This window comes from Silurus meridionalis, chromosome 20 (assembly GCF_014805685.1).
Source record: "Silurus meridionalis isolate SWU-2019-XX chromosome 20, ASM1480568v1, whole genome shotgun sequence".
Taxonomy (NCBI): domain Eukaryota; kingdom Metazoa; phylum Chordata; class Actinopteri; order Siluriformes; family Siluridae; genus Silurus; species Silurus meridionalis.
The window spans coordinates 3,843,332-3,859,794 of record NC_060903.1 but is presented as its reverse complement, the minus strand read 5'-3'; the positions used below and the strand labels follow the sequence as shown (position 1 = coordinate 3,859,794).

General features: G+C 38.9%; 2 protein-coding genes across 3 annotated transcripts; both read right to left on the bottom strand.

Moving 5' to 3' along the window:
• Window positions 1–3,089: 3,089 nt before the first annotated feature.
• On the bottom strand, window positions 3,090–6,092 carry LOC124403019 (GTPase IMAP family member 9-like). 2 transcript variants are annotated; one of them, XM_046876548.1, is made up of 3 exons: window positions 6,073–6,092; window positions 5,672–5,734; window positions 3,090–5,243 (listed from the first exon to the last, which is right to left on the bottom strand). In XM_046876548.1, the coding sequence occupies exon 3, from the start codon at window positions 5,152–5,154 to the stop codon at window positions 3,835–3,837; it is 1,320 nt and encodes a 439-aa protein (XP_046732504.1). In that variant the 5' UTR covers window positions 5,155–5,243; window positions 5,672–5,734; window positions 6,073–6,092; the 3' UTR covers window positions 3,090–3,834. The 2 variants fall into 2 exon arrangements, with proteins under 2 accessions (XP_046732504.1, XP_046732503.1); XM_046876547.1 differs by lacking the exon at window positions 6,073–6,092 and having other exon boundaries at window positions 3,091–5,243; window positions 5,672–6,066.
• Window positions 6,093–9,475: 3,383 nt separating this feature from the next.
• On the bottom strand, window positions 9,476–16,287 carry LOC124403017 (GTPase IMAP family member 8-like). The gene is made up of 2 exons (XM_046876543.1): window positions 15,377–16,287; window positions 9,476–11,990 (listed from the first exon to the last, which is right to left on the bottom strand). Exon 2 carries the CDS (start codon window positions 11,979–11,981, stop codon window positions 10,068–10,070), a length of 1,914 nt encoding a protein of 637 aa, XP_046732499.1. The 5' UTR covers window positions 11,982–11,990; window positions 15,377–16,287; the 3' UTR covers window positions 9,476–10,067.
• Between the last annotated feature and the right edge of the window lie 176 nt (window positions 16,288–16,463).

Sequence of the window (16,463 nt, the reverse complement as noted above, 5' to 3'; positions counted from 1 at the left end):
CTGAGGCTCCAGTGACCACTGTTCCTGCCCCTCTCCTCCTTGGATCTTCACACTTCTGTGCAGCTCGGGACGGTCTCTTAATTCCGGAGTAGAACGGGTGCTTTGAGGACGGATTGGACTGTAGTTGGTGTCGGTGGTCTGCAGCGCTGACTCGGGAGTGCAGTTTGCTTCTGATCATCATCACTGTACCCCACAACATTGTATATCTGCTTCAAATGGACATTTGGTGCAACCCAGATGAGGATGGGTTCCCTCTTGAGTCTGGTTCCTCTCAAGGTTTCTTCCTTATGCCATCTCAGGGAGTTTTTCCTTGCCACAGTTGCTCATCAGGGACAAACATACTTACAAAGAACATATTTATGTTTAATCACCACATTTTCTGTGTAAAGCTGCTTTGAGACAATGTTCATTGTTAAAAGCGCTATACAAATAAAAATGAATTGAATTGAATTGAATATAGATTTTACACATTTCTCCCCGAAACCACTTTCTTTTTTTTTTTTCACCTGATTATTTGTCAGTGACAGAAAGTGGCTGATCAATTATAAAAGCTACTTGTTTGTTATTATTATTATTATTATTATTATTATTATTATTATTAATAAAATAATTTTATAATAATTATAATAATAATTTAATACATTAATGCATTTATGTATTTTGCATAATAGACAGTGATATTATAAGCAAATAGCCTCTGGTTAACACCTTTTAAATATATTTCAAACTAAACTCAAAAACCAAACACTAGTAAAAGTTTTTACTCAATAGGCAACACTGTCCGTCATAGCACTATCACCTGAAAACATAAAACTATAAGAAGAAGATAAAGTGCTCTCTCAGGTAGCCTTGATCCATGGTTTGATCCTTAATATGGGCTACTGCCGCAGTGGGCTTCCACCATAACAAATCCCCATATGCCCCTACTTTATGTTGTCTCCACAAATTCTATTCCGTATTCTTATTAAAGATTGTTTGCTGGAAAATAGTGACTGACAAAACAATGTATTAGTCTTTTGATTTTTGGAGCTACAGTAAGAGTGAAGCCAAACTGAAATCCCACATGTTTAAAATTGCAATTTATCTGAACTAGCAATGACCCCCTTGTGACCCCCTTTGTCCCTCTGAGACAACTGCGACCACAAAGATTTTTATATAAACATATTTCATGGTTTTTGTTTTGGCATATAGGGAACATTTTATGTAGGTGAATGTACACACATATAAAAGTTAAATATACTGTATGTTTATGTAGTTACTGTGTATAAGTCTATGTAATTTTGTTGTTCACATTCTAGCAAGATAGCGAGTGTTTTTACCGACTCTAGAGGAAACGTTATAAAGTATTAAGGAAATAATCAATAAGTTAAACTACATTGCTCCAAATACCGTGAGCCTTCGTACAGACTAGAAATAAAATCAAACTAAATCTTGTCACAAGAGGGCGCCAAAACCTTTTCAACAAGACTTTTTTTGCAATGAAAAAATGTCGTCTGAAGAGTAAGCGAGGACGTCAATGGTACCGCCATTTTAGAGAGGGCAACTTTCCATACAAAACATGTGCTTAAAACAGACAGGATTATTATGCAGTAAAGTCAATAAATAATAGAAGCCTGCTGTAAATTGAAAGGGTTGGGTAACCTGCTGTAAACATAAAAGTTGGGCGTAACCAGCTGTAAAGGATGTGGGTGAGGGTATCCTGCTGTAAAGGAAGTGGGTGAGAGAACCTGCTGTAAGGGAAGTGGGTGAGGGTAAGCTGCTGTAAACGAAGTGGGTGAGGGTATCCTGCTGTAAACGAAGTGGGTGAGGGTATCCTGCTGTAAAAGAAGTGGGTGAGGGTATCCTGATGTAAAGGAAGTGGGTGAGGGTACCCTGCTGTAAAGGAAGTGGGTGAGGGTAACCTGATGTAAAGGAAGTGGGTGAGAGTAACCTGCTGTAAAGAAAGTGGGTAAGGGTATCCTGCTGTAAAGAAAGTGGGTGAGGGTAACCTGCTGTAAAGGAAGTGGGTGAGGGTAACCTGCTGTAAAGGAAGTGGGTGAGGGTATCCTGATGTAAAGGAAGTGGGTGAGGGTAACCTGCTGTAAAGAAAGTGGGTGAGGGTAACCTGCTGTAAAGGAAGTGGGTGAGGGTAACCTGCTGTAAAGGAAGTGGGTGAGGGTATCCTGCTGTAAAGGAAGTGGGTGAGGGTAACCTGCTGTAAAAGAAGTGGGTGAGGGTATCCTGCTGGAAAGGAAGTGGGTGAGGGTATCCTGCTGTAAAAGAAGTGGGTGAGGGTAACCTGCCACATTATGCCACACAATGTCAAGTAAACCAGGTTTGATATATATCACATACAAAACAAACATTTTCAAATTCTGGTTTGACCATACAGGGTATTCTGAACTTTCTTTAATTAATTGTGGTATAAAGATTATAAAAATCTATAGCCTGGAACTTACATTAACTTTCTGTGGCTGTTACAAACAACACTATAGATTCATTCAAACTTGAATGTTTCTGTCTGGATATAAACTGTTCAATTGTCAGCAGGTTACAAAACACATCTCAGGTACAAAACGTGACATTTCTTTTTTATAAGACCATCTAAGTTGATGTTTTCTCTTGAAAGTGAAAGTTTTTTCATTACAATTTGGCATGTTACAGAGAGAACAAGCAGCAAACAAGAAGAAATTGATGTTCTGTTGTTTTTGAGGCTTTACATTCAGTTTGTTGTCTTCCTCAGGACAGTTCCTCAGTAAGACTCCGACCAGCTTGACTGAATGGCATGTGGTTTAAAGTGGGGAATTTGCTTCAACCTGAACGCGGCTGATTTGATTTATCATTAAACAATAAACTATCAAAGAAAAGAAACTCACCAACTGATTCGTGGAGTATCAGTACTCTGTTTCATCTGCCAGTAGCTCTGGGTTCAGTATCAGCAATTACAAACCTCAACCTGCTATAACGTGACTGGGTAGGGTAGGACTGGGACTGGGCAGTTTTATTTACATCATATTTACATATTTACATTTACATATATTTTTTATATGTTGTGAAGGAAACCAAAAGTGACATTCAATTAATAAAAACCTTGAGCAGAATAATCTTTTTTTTATTTTTCATGCTTAATATATATCAAAACCATTGAAGCCATTTCTACTAAAACATTACATTATATCACACAATATGATAAAAAGATATGCAAATAAATGTAAATAATGGATGAAATGGATAAAAAAAATATACATTGTAGCATTGAAACACACTTTTGTATCTGATTACTGCAAATATGTACTGATAATAGTAGTATATAAACTTCAAAGTAATAGGATTACAGTTCCAGTAAATGTAATTTTTTTTATGTTAGGAATAAAATGTAAAGTAACTGCTGCATTTTAAAAATTCGTGTACTAGAGGGTAGAGAATGCAAGTGGTACACTGACTGTGATTAGTACATGCAAAAATGACTAATAAAACATGTTATGAGTATTGATTCTGTATATGCAATATTACCGTCACAAAACATGTGCCAAATCAAACATGCGGATCATGAATATGGATGATCCGCTGTGGCTACCCATAATGGGAAAAGCCGAAAGAAGAAAAAAAAAAGACTAGAGCAGAGGTGTTTAATTCATTGTACTGTAGGGAACAGGCAACGTTACATTTAGTCCATTGTGAGGTGGACCAGATTTACTCTCACATACAAAACAAAAGAAATTAAAAACTACTTTGCCCTCTAGAAGAACATGGATTCTGCATCATTTGTCTGTGCCTGCTTGACAATCCTGGACTACAATAGTACACTGTACAATACAGTGACGGATGAGACAGATACATGTATTTGTTTGTGTTTTACTGAATGGAACAGAGGCTAGTCACCATTGGAGCTACCTTTGTTGCCACACCCACTATAGGAGCTGCTTTTGTAGCTGCTGCCATCACTGTGGCTGCAAGCTCTGGTCCGAGCAGTGCAGTTAACTCGGCTAACAGACCTACAGGTGCTGCAGGGGCTAAAAAAATTGCAGGTCCCAACAGAAGCCCAGCTCCAGCACCTCCTGCAAACAAGATGAGGTACTTCAGAATAGTGAAATATTTTTCATCCAAATACCATTTGCTTTCATCCTCATTAGAAGCTTTTTCTCTCTCCTCTTGCTCTCTCCTTTGCTCTTTTTCTATGATCCATTTTTCAACATTATTTATCTCCAAATCACTTTCCTTTATCCTCATGTGTTTCTCTTCCTCCAGCTTTGTGAGTTGGTTTTCTGCACTCTGTAGAGATTTACGCAGTGACTGCAGCCTGTGTGGACTTTCATAAAGGTTTTCAGATTCCTTATTCATTTCTGCTGTTAAACGGAGGATTTCACTCTGGGTGTGACGTCTTTGCTGTTCTATCTTTTGCTTGTCCATCTCCAGGGCTTTGTTGATTTCAGCCTTGCGTCGTTCACCGATCTGCCTTACTTCCTGCTTGGCCTTCTCAATTGAATCTTTTAGCTTTTTCTCTTTCAGCATTAATAGTGCTTTCTCTACAGCTTCTGTTTCCTGGTTGGTGAAGTGACGGTACTCATTTTGTTCGAGCAACTCATCCAGCTTCTTCAGAAGCTGTTTCACCTGGTCCCGATTCTCTGGGTCCTTGTTGTTGAAAGCCAAGAAACGCCCACCAAATCGTGCAATAAGATCCTGGATTTTTTTGCCCTGTCTGGATATAAACTGCTCAATTGTCTCTCCTTCCAGTTCATCTGCTCGGGTAAAGATGATGATTGTGTGACGATTGATGTTCTCCTTGAATACTTCTGTAATCATATCAACAGTCTGCTGCTGCTCCTCTGTGAAGCGAGCGATTGGTATAATGAGCAGAAATGCATGTGGTCCAGGTGAACACATGGCCAGACCTCTTAGCACTTCCTGGTTTATCTCCCTTTGCTGTAGGGATGTGTCAAACCAGCCTGGAGTGTCAATCACTGCCAGACTCTGTCCCTGAACATCTCCACATTCCTTCTGGCATTGATTTGTCACTGAGCTCATGCTCAGATTAGATTGGAAACAGTTTGTACCCAAGATGGTGTTTCCAGCGGCACTTTTACCTGAACCTGTTTTTCCCAACAGCACCAACCGCAGCTGAGTTGGACTGTTTAGTGGGCTTTGGCTGGTGCTTGTTAAACGACACAACATCATTGCAGGTGAAATGGTACGGGTGTTTTCAGGAAGAAAGTTTTAGTTTCAGGGGTAAATATGTTGAGATCACTAGCCACTGTTGTCTTGCTCTATGGAAAATATAACCAGTGATTAAATATTATATTTTGTTTAGAGACCTTTAGTTGGTACATGACATACATTTGTTTCAAGTTTGTTTAAAGCTCATAAACAAGCAATATCACAAAACAACACTCTGATCTGAGCAACATAACAAAGACATAATAATAAAATCTGGATAAGCAGCAAATTTTTATTCCTTAATTTATTCTTTTATTTTTCTGTAGTATCGTCTGTAGACTTTTGTATATACTTTAGCTTTGTATCGTTTGTAGAAACCTTCTGGTAGAGTAAAACACATGCAATTATGCTTTATTTACAAATTTGTCCACCCAAAATTGTTCCTAGCTTGATAAGAAGCTTAGTTTCTCTCAAGATTCATATTTAATAGTTCACCAAATACCTACATTACTGTGAACAATTAGAAATTGCATCTTACCTTAGTACTGAGTTTTAGTGCAGGTCAAGGTTTATGTGTCTTCTGTCAGAAAAGCAGCATCTCCTTAAAAATGTCAATGTTTTTATTCACTGTATTTATCACATACACTATTTATGATGACTTTCTCAATTATATTCTTTCTCAATTCTATGCACATTAACCCAACCAGTTTTGTCAACAACAGACAATAAAGGCAGTTGAAAAATAATGCATCTACAATTCCCTTTCAAAATGGTCAAATTCATGATGGCCTTAATTAATCTAATTAATAGAAAATGCATATAAGTTACTGTAATCATTAAGTTTATAACATGTAACTTTTAAGCATCAATTATTTATTTTGCTGTATAGCTGCTTTTCCTTTCTCGATTGCCTTGGTGCTAGGATATGCTCATACTTACCATACGAAGCAGATACTAACTGTGAAAACTATTTTATATTTAGAATATATACCCGGAAACACCTTACTTAAAAAACCAGTCTGACTAGTCAGCAGGTTACAAAACACATCTCAGGTACAATAGGTGACGTTTCTTTTTTATAAGACCATCTAAATTGATGTTTGTTGTCTTCCTCAGGACAGTTCCTCAGTAAGACTCCGACCAGTTTGACTGAGTGGCATGTGGTTTACAGTGGGGGATTTGCTTCAAATTGAACTCGGCTGATTTGATTTATCATTAAACATTAAACAGATTTTAAAAAATCACAGAAAAGAAACTCACTAACTGATTTGTGGAGTATCAGTACTCTGTTTCATCTGCCAGTAGCTCTGGGTTTGGTATCAGCAATTACAACCCTCAACCTGCTATAACGTGACTGGGTAGGGTAGGACTGGGACTGGTCAGTTTTATTTACATCATATTTACATATTTACAACCCAGCCATTATAGATGCACAAGCCAGTGCACTCTTAGTGCTGGTCCCAAGCCGGGTAAATGGGGAGGGTTGTGTTAGGAAGGGCATCCAGCGTCAAACATGTGCCAAATCAAATATGCGGATCACAAATGAGAATTTTATACCAGATCGGTCGAGGCCCGGGTTAACAACGACCGCCACAGGTATCGTTAGCCGACAGGGTATCGGTGGAAATTGTGCTACTGTTGGCCGAAGGAGGAGAAGGAGAGGAGGAAGACGTCTACAGAAATGGCAGGGAAAGGAGCAGTGTAGGAGAGTGGAGGTTCGGGTTGGTACTTTAAATGTTGGTACTATGACTGGTAAATGGAGAGAGGTAGCTGATATGATGGAGAGGAGAAAGGTAGATATGCTGTGTGTTCAGGAGACCAAGTGGAAAGGGAGTAAGGCCAGGAACATTGGAGGTGGATTTAAACTGTTTTATCATGGTGTGGATGGGAAGAGAAATGATGTAGGGGTGATTCTGAAGGAAGAGTACAGTAAGAGTGTAGTGGAGGTGAAGAGAGTTTCTGATAGGGTGATGATCGTGAAGGTGGAAGTTGAAGGGATGATGATAAATGTCATCAGTGCCTATGCTCCACAAGTTGGCTGTGAGATGGAGGAGAAGGAAAGATTCTGGAGTGAATTAGATGAAGTGGTAGATGGTGTACCTAGTGAAGAACAATTGGTGATTGTGACAGACTTTAATGGACATGTAGGTGAAGGGAACAGAGGTGATGAGGAGGTGATGGGTAGGAATGGTTTTAAGGAGAGGAATGTGGAAGGGCAGATGGTGGTAGATTTTGCTAAAAGAATGGAAATGGCAGTGGTGAACACTTATTTTAAGAAGAAGGAGGATCATAGGGTGACGTATAAGAGTGGGGGAAGGTGCACACAGGTGGACTATGTGCTATGCAGGAGATGCAACCTGAAGGAGATTGGAGACTGTAAGGTGTTGGCAGGGGACAGTGTAGCTAGACAGCATCGGATGGTGGTCTGTAGGATGGTTTTGGAGGCGAAGAAGAAGAGGAGGAGAGTGAGGATTAAAAGAAGAATAAGATGGTGGAAACTGAAGGAGGAAGAGTGTAGTGTGAGGTTCAGGGAAGAGGTCAGACAGGGGCTTGGTGGTGGTGCAGCTGGGGTTTGAGCAGCTAATGAATGAGGAAAATCAGAGAGAGAGAAGGTTGGATGATGTGGAGTTGGTAAAGCAGGATGTAGATAGGATTAGTAAGGAGGAAATGAGAGCAGCGATTAAGAGGATGAAGAGTAGAAAGTCGGTTGGACCAGATGACATACCTGTAGAAGCATGGAGATGTTTAGGGGAGATGGCAGTGGAGTTTTTAACCAGATTGTTTAACAAGATTCTGGAAGGTGGGAGGATGCCTGAGGAATGGAGAAGGAGTGTGCTGGTACCGATCTTTAAGCATAAGGGAGATGTACAGACCTGTAGTAACTACAGGGGAATTAAGATGATCAGTCACACCATGAAGTTATGGGAAAGAGTAGTGGAAGCCAGGCTGAGAGAAGAGGTGACCATCTGTGAGCAACAGTATGGTTTCATGCCGAGGAAGAGCACCACAGATGCCTTATTTGCTTTGAGGATGTTGATGGAGAAGTATAGAGAAGGACAGAAGGAATTGCATTGTGTATTTGTGGATTTAGAGAAATCGTACGACAGGGTGCCGAGAGAAGAGTTGTGGTATTGTATGAGGAAGTCAGGTGTGTCAGAGAAGTATGTGAGGGTGGTGCAGGACATGTATGTGGACAGTGTGACAGCAGTGAAGTGTGCAGTAGGAACGACAGACTGGTTCGGGGTGAGGGTTGGACTACATCAAGGATCGGCCCTGAGCCCTTTCCTGTTTGCCGTGGTGATGGACAGGTAACGGACGAGGTCAGACAGGAGTCTCCCTGGACTATGATGTTTGCGGATGATATTGTGATTTGTGGTGAGAGTAGTGAGCAGGTTGAGAAGAGCCTGGAGAGGTGGAGATATGCGCTGGAGAGAAGGGGAATGAAAGTCAGTAGGAGTAAGACAGAGTACATGTGTGTGAATGAGAGGGAGGGCAGTGGAGTGGTGCGGTTGCAGGGAGAAGAGGTGGAGAAGGTGGAGGAGTTCAGGTACCTGGGGTCAACAGTGCAAAGTAATGGAGAGTGTGTTAGAGAAGTAAAGAAAATAGTGCAGGCAGGGTGGAGTGGGTGGAGAAGAGTGACAGGAGTGATTTTTGATAGTAGGGTATCTATGAAAGGGAAAGTTTATAGGACTGTGGTGAGACCTGCGATGTTGTATGGATTAGAGACATTAGAGAGTGGCATTGAGTAGAAGACAGGAGGCGGAGCTGGAGGTAGCAGAGCTGAAGATGTTAAGGTTTTCTTTGGGAGTGACGAGGATGGACAAGATTAGAAATGAGTTTATTAGAGGGACAGCGCATGTAGGATGTTTTGGTGACAAGGTTAGGGAGGCAAGATTGAGATGGTTTGGACATGTGCAGAGGAGGGACATGAATTATATTGGTAGAAGAATGCTGAGGATGGAGCCACCAGGCAGGAGGAAAAGAGGAAGGCCAAGGAGGAGGTTTATGGATGTGGTGAGGGAAGACATGCAGGTAGTTGGTGTGAAAGAGGCAGATGTAGAGGACAGGGTGGTTTGGAGACGGATGATCCGCTGTGGCGACCCCTAATGGGAGCAGCCAAAAGAAGAAGAAGATATTTACATATTTACATTTACTTATGTTTTTAATATGTTGCCAAGGAAAAAAAAGTGACATTCAATTAATAAAAAACTTGAGCCGCATAACTTTTCTTTCATTTATCATGCTTAAGATATATTAAAACCATTGAAGCCATTTCTACTAAAACATTACATCACACAATATGATAAAAAGATGCAAATAAATGTAAATGAGACACAAATGGTTAAAATCGAGAAAATCCTTTTATTTCAAATGATACATGTCTATAAACACATTGTATCATTAAAACACACTTTTGTATCTGATTAATGCAAATATGTACTGATAATAGTAGTATATAAACATAGTATATACTGTAGTAATATATAAAAATTAAAGTAATAGGATTACAATTCTAGTTAATGTAATGGCTTTTTTATGTTAGGAATAAAATGTAAAGTAACTGCTGCATTTAAAAAAAGGCATGTACTAGAGGGTAGAAAATGCAAGCGGTACACTGACTGTGATTAGTACATGCAAAAATTACTAATAAAACGTGTTATGAGTATTGTTTCTGTATATGCGATATTACCGTCACATAGACTAGAGCAGAGGTGTTAAACTCATTGTACTGTAGGGAACAGGCAAAATAACATTTAGTCCATCGTGAGGTGCACAAGATTTACTCTCACATACAAAACAAAAGAAATGAAAAACTACTTTGCCCTCTAGAAAAACATGAATTCTACATTAAAAAATGCTGGACTACAATACAGTGACTTTATAGATTCGTCCAAACTTACAGGATGAGACAGATACATGTATTTGTTTGTGTTTTACTGAATGGAACAGAGACCAGTCACCAGTGGAGCTACCTTTGTTGCCACACCCACTATAGGAGCTGCTTTTGCAGCTGCTGCCATCACTGCGGCTGCAAGCTCTGGTCCGAGCAGTGCAGTTAACTCGGCTAACAGACCTACAGGTGCTGCAGGGGCTAGAAAAATTGCAGGTCCCAACAGAAGCCCAGCTCCAGCACCTCCCGCAAACAAGATGAGGTACTTCAGAATAGTGAAATATTTTTCATCCAAATACCATTTGCTTTCATCCTCATTTGAAGCTTTTTCTTTCTCCTCTTGCTCTCTCCTTTGCTCTTCTTCTATGATCCATTTTTTGACATTATTTATCTCCAAATCACTTTCCTTTATTTTCATGTGTTTCTCTTCCTCCAGCTTTGTGAGTTGGTTTTCTGCACTCTGTAGAGATTTACGCAGTGACTGCAGCCTGTGTTGACTTTCATAAAGGTTTTCAGATTCCTTATTTATTTCTGCGGTTAAACGGAGGATTTCACTCTGGGTGTGATGCCTTTGCTGTTCTACCTTTTGCTTGTCCATCTCCAGGGCTTTGTTGATTTCAGCCTTGTGTCGTTCACCGATTTGCCTTACTTCCTGCTTGGCCTTCTCAATTGATTTTTCTAGATTTTTCTCTTTCAGCATTAATAGTGCTTTCTCTACAGCTTCTGTTTCCTGGTTGGTGAAGTGACGGTACTCATTCTGTTCGAGCAACTCATCCAGCTTCTTCAGAAGCTGTTTCACCTGGTCCTGATTCTCTGGGTCCTTGTTGTTAAAAGCCAAGAAACGCCCACCAAATCGTGCAATAAGATCCTGGATTTTTTCGCCCTGTCTGGATATAAACTGCTTAATTGTCTCTCTTTCAAGTTCATCTGCTCGGGTAAAGATGATGATTGTGTGACGATTGATGTTCTCCTTGAATACTGCTGTAATTATATCAACAGTCTGCTGCTGCTCCTCTGTGAAGCGAGCGATTGGTATGATGAGCAGAAATGCATGTGGTCCAGGTGAACACATGGCCAGACCTCTTAGCACTTCCTGGTTTATCTCACTTTGCTGTAGGGATGTGTCAAACCAGCCTGGAGTGTCAATCACTGCTAGGTTCCGCCCCTCAACTACCCCACATTCCTTCTGGCATTGCTTTGTCACTGAGTTCATGCTCAGTTTAGATTGGAAACATTTTGTACCCAAGATGGTGTTTCCAGCAGCACTTTTACCTGAACCTGTTCTTCCCACCAGCACCAACCGCATCTGAGTTTTCTGGTAAGTGAAGTGATGGTACTCATTCTGTTTGAGCAACTCATCCAGCTTCTTCAGTAGCTGTTTCACCTGGTCTCGATTCTCTGGGTCCTTGTTGTTAAAAGCCAAGAAATGCCCACCAAATCGTGCAATAAGATCCTGGATTTTTTCGCCCTGTCTGGATTTAAACTGCTCAATTGTCTCTCCTTCAAGTTCATCTGCTCGGGTAAAGATGATGATTGTGTGACGAATGATGTTCTCCTTAAATACTGCTGTAATCATATCAACAGTCTGCTGCTGCTCCTTTGTGAAACGAGCGATTGGTATGATGAGCAGAAATATATGTGGTCCAGGTGAACACATCGCCAGACCTCTTAGCACTTCCTGGTTTATCTCACTTTGCTGTAGGGATGTGTCAAACCAGCCTGGAGTGTCAATCACTGCTAGGTTCCGCCCCTCAACTACCCCACATTCCTTCTGGCATTGATTTGTTACTGAGCTCATGCTCAGTTTAGACTGAAAACATTTTGTACCCAAGATGGTGTTTCCAGTGGCACTTTTACCTGAACCTGTTCTTCCCAGCAGCACCAACCGCAGCTGAGTTACTGGTGGCTGAATGGCTCTGTGTAGCCTGGTGGAGTTTTTGATTTGAGAACGGATCATCTTTGGATGCTGTTTTGAAGAGAAATAAAAAAATGTTGGAGAATATATGTACATACATACACAGACTTTCTCCCTCAATGATTTTCTTTATTTTTATTATTTCCAACATTAAAACATCTAAACTATGAAAGAACATTTGTATGGAATTATGTAGTGGACAGAAAAGTGTTAAACATCTTCGAATATTTTTTATATTTGGGATTGTCCAAAGTAGATTCATTTAGCTTTGATGACAGCTTGGCACACTCATTGCATTCTCTCATCAGATTCACAAGGTGTCACCTGTAATGGTTTTCGTTTCACAGGTGTATCTTGTTAAGAGTTTATTTATAATATTTCTTTCCTTCTTGATGTGCTTTAGACCACCATTTTTCTTGTGCAGAGAAGGAGGGGCTACAGAGTCAATATAGCCTTATTAGTGCTACTGCAGCTACAGTACAAATCCATATTATGGACAGAATTTATGCATTCGCCAAAGCCATCAAACACTTTGATGAAGCACACTCTCATAAGAACCGTCCCAGTAAAGGGAGACTAAGAGCTACCTCTGCTGCAGAGGACAAGTTTATTAGAATTCCCAGCTTCACAAACTGCTGATTAGAGCACCTCAGATTAGAGCATAGGTGGCAAAAGTATACACATCCTACACTTAAGTAGAAGTGCAGGTACCCATGTTTTAAAATACTCAGGTAAAAGTTGAGTATTGACTACACTTTTTTACTCAAGGTAAAGTAAAGAAGTTTGGGCTCTGACATGCACTTATATAAAAAGTAGCCTTTATTACTACCAGTTTTAGAGAAATTCTGGTAACTGGACGTTACTTCGAATTAATATCAGGGTTGTCAATCATTTAAAATATTTTAGCGCGAATAATGGCTTGTCACGAGTTAACTCAACATTAAACAAAACTTTATCGTAGATTTGTATCTGTTCTAAATGTACCTTAAATGAATAATTTTCAAGTATAAATATTCTAATCAATATCGGCATGGACAAACATGGATGCTTTATGCAAATGTATGTTTTAATATTAGTAAAACTATTCCCAATATAGAGCATGAAGACATGCAAATGTTTTAAAGTAATGTGGTGTTTTTATTTTTTACATAAATCATCAGGACATCAAAGGGAACCTTTGATACGGGAGAAACTGTACATCTTCTAACTTTCATAGGGATTTGGTTATTTTAATGACTATTATTAATGTGTCTATGAGTGTATACAAATAAAAGAAGACTCTTTACCGATTCAAATGATGTATTGCTCTTAGATGTACGTATGATCAAAAAATCACAGTAATTTCAGTTTGTTTTGGTGTTATGAGGAAATAATGCCACAAAATAACCCCCAGATTGTTAATTGTATGCATCGTGCCGGATTTTGGCGATGATTCGAGACTTGGCGCGTCAGTAAAACAAATGTTTACTCATTAAAAATAAATTTTGTTGAATACATTATATATATATATATATATATATATATATATATATATATATATATATATATATATATATATATATATATATATATAAAGAAAGGACGTCATAAACAAGCGTGTCGCGGTGAAGACTTTAATTTGACCTTTTTATATGTATTAATATTTTTTATAAAAACTGTCAAACTGAAATGCATGCGTTAATAAAATTTATGCCGTTAAAATGAATTTGCGTTAACACATTATTAACGCGTTCATTTTGACAGCTCTAATTAATGTTACCTAATAAATGTATCCAGACTGAACATTCACCATATAAAACACAAGCAGAGAAAAGATGATGATTATCAGGTGATCAGGAATGTCTCTGTTCTCAGTCATGTTTACATCACTGACTCCTTCTGTCTCATCCACGTTAAACCCCAGACTTCTTGTTGTTTTCTGTCTGCTCACTGTGAGCTTCGAAACTAGCTTACATTTGTGGTGTGTGAGAGCCAGGAAAGGACAAGCAACAGGTTGATGGGCTGAAAACAGCACAGTGAGAAGAAAAAATATTGACATTTCATCAAACAGATTCGAACTAAAGTAACGAGACTGCTTTGAAAATGTAAGAAGTAGAAAGTACAGATATTTGTGTTAAAAAAAATGTAATGAGTAAAAGTTAAAAAGTTGTCTGAAAAGTAAATGGTGACGTAAAGTAATGATACCAGAAAAATGTACAGTATCCAAGTATTTGTACTTCACTGTTCCCACCTCTGCATTACAGCCCACGCAAATGCTTCTCAGAGTTCAAGTAGGTGACTTTTCTCAACATCTACTGTTCAGAGGAGAGTACTTAGCTACAGAGGAGACAAATTTAACTACTTTGGACATTCTAAAATATAAATCAACTTCTGTGTTGTTCAGAATATTTCTCTTTACTACTGTACATAATTCCATACAGCTTCGTTCATAGTTTGGATGTCAACAGTATTAATATACAATGTCCAACATAATAACAAATAAAGAAAGACCACTGAAGAAAAAGGTGTGTCCAAACTTGTATGGACAAATCCTTTGTACAATATTAGTATATAGTGATGAATTTGGACCAGAATTTTGTCTGTTTATTTAAAATCTACTGATGTCATTAATAGATATTTTAAAATATTGTAATTATAAATGAACATATCACTGAAAATTAAGTATCTATCTTCTTCTTCTTCGGCTGCTCCCATTAGGGGTCGCCACAGTGGATCATCCATCCCCATACTATTCTGTCCTCTACATCTGCCTCTTTCAGACCAACTACCTGCATGTCTTCTTCACCACATCCATAACCCTCCTTCTTGGCCTTTCTCATTTCACTCCTATCACTCTTCTGCATCCACTCCACCCTGCCTGCACACTTCTCTTTATTTCTCTAACACACCCTCCATTACTTTGTACTGTTGACCCCAGGTACCTGAACTCCTCCACCTTCACCACCTCTTCTCCCTGCAACCACACCACTCCACTCCACTGCCCTCCCTCTCATTTACACACATGTACTCTGTCTTACTCCTACTGACTTTCATTCCCCTTCTCTCCAGCGCATACCTCCACCTCTCCAAGCTCTTCTCTACCTGCTAAACTGTTGCTCACAGATGGTCACCTCTTCTCTCAGCCTGGCTTCCACTACTCTTTCCCATAACTTCATGGTGTGATCTGATCAAATGTAGTCCCCTGTAGTTACTGCTGGTGTGCACATCTCCCTTATTCTTAAAGATCAGTACCAGCAAACTCCTTCTCCATTCCTCAGGCATCCTCTCACCTTCCAAAATCTTGTTAAACAATCTTGTTAAAAACTCGACTGCCATCTCTTCTAGACATCTCCATGCTTCTACTTGTATGTCATCTGGTACTACTGAAGTTCTACTCTGCATCCTTTTAATCTTTTAAGTTAAAAGCTATAAAAGATAATGTTAAAAATGCATCTTACCTTAGTACTGAGTTTCAGTGCAGGTCAAGGTTTATGAGTCATCTGTCAGAAAAAATCAGCATCTCCTTAACAATTTCTCAACCTTTTAATTCACTGTATTTATCACATACACTACATATGATGACTTTCTCAATTCTATTCTTTTCCTTTTTTTCTTCTATTTAATAAGTAAATATACATCACTGAAAATTATTATCATGCACATTAACCCAAACAGTTTTGTCAACAACAGTCAAAAAGGCAGGTGAAAACTAATGCATCTACAATTCCCTTTCAAAATGGTCAAATTCTTGATGGCCTTAATTAAAGTAATTAATAGAAAAATGCATATAAGTTACTGTAATCATTAAGTTTATAACATGTAACTTTTAAGCATCAATTATTTATGTATGTATAGCTGCTTTTCCTTTCTCGATTGCCTTGGTGCTAGGATATGCTCATTCTTACCATACGAAGCAGATACTAACTGTGAAAACTATTTTATATTTAGAACATATACCCGGAAACACCTTACTTAAAAAACCAGTCTGACTAGTCAGCAGGTTACAAAACACATCTCAGGTACAATAGGTGACGTTTCTTTTTTATAAGACCATCTAAATTGATGTTTGTCATCTTCCTCAGGACAGTTCCTCAGTACGACTCCTACAGGTTTGACTGAGTGGCATGTGGTTTACAGTGGGGGATTTGCTTCAAATTGAACTCGGCTGATTTGATTTATCATTAAACATTAAACAGATTTTAAAAAATCACCGAAAAGAAACTCACCAACTGATTCGTGGAGTATCAGTACTCTGTTTCATCTGCCAGTAGCTCTGGGTTCAGTATCAGCAATTACAAACCTCAACCTGCTATAACGTGACTGGGTAGGGTAGGACTGGGACTGGTCAGTTTTATTTACATCATATTTACATATTTACATTTACTTATATTTTTTATATGTTGTCAAGGAAACCAAAAGTGACATTCAATTAATAAAAACCTTGAGCAGAATAATCTTTTTTTTTATTTTTCATGCTTAATATATATCAAAATATATATATATCACACAATATGATAAAAAGATTTGCAAATAAATGTAAATGAG

Bases quoted from the DNA above. Each gene is read 5' to 3' on its own strand.
- LOC124403019 (XM_046876548.1), bottom strand. From the start codon at position 5,154: ATGATGTTGTGTCGTTTAACAAGCACCAGCCAAAGCCCACTAAACAGT.
- LOC124403017 (XM_046876543.1), bottom strand. From the start codon at position 11,981: ATGATCCGTTCTCAAATCAAAAACTCCACCAGGCTACACAGAGCCATT.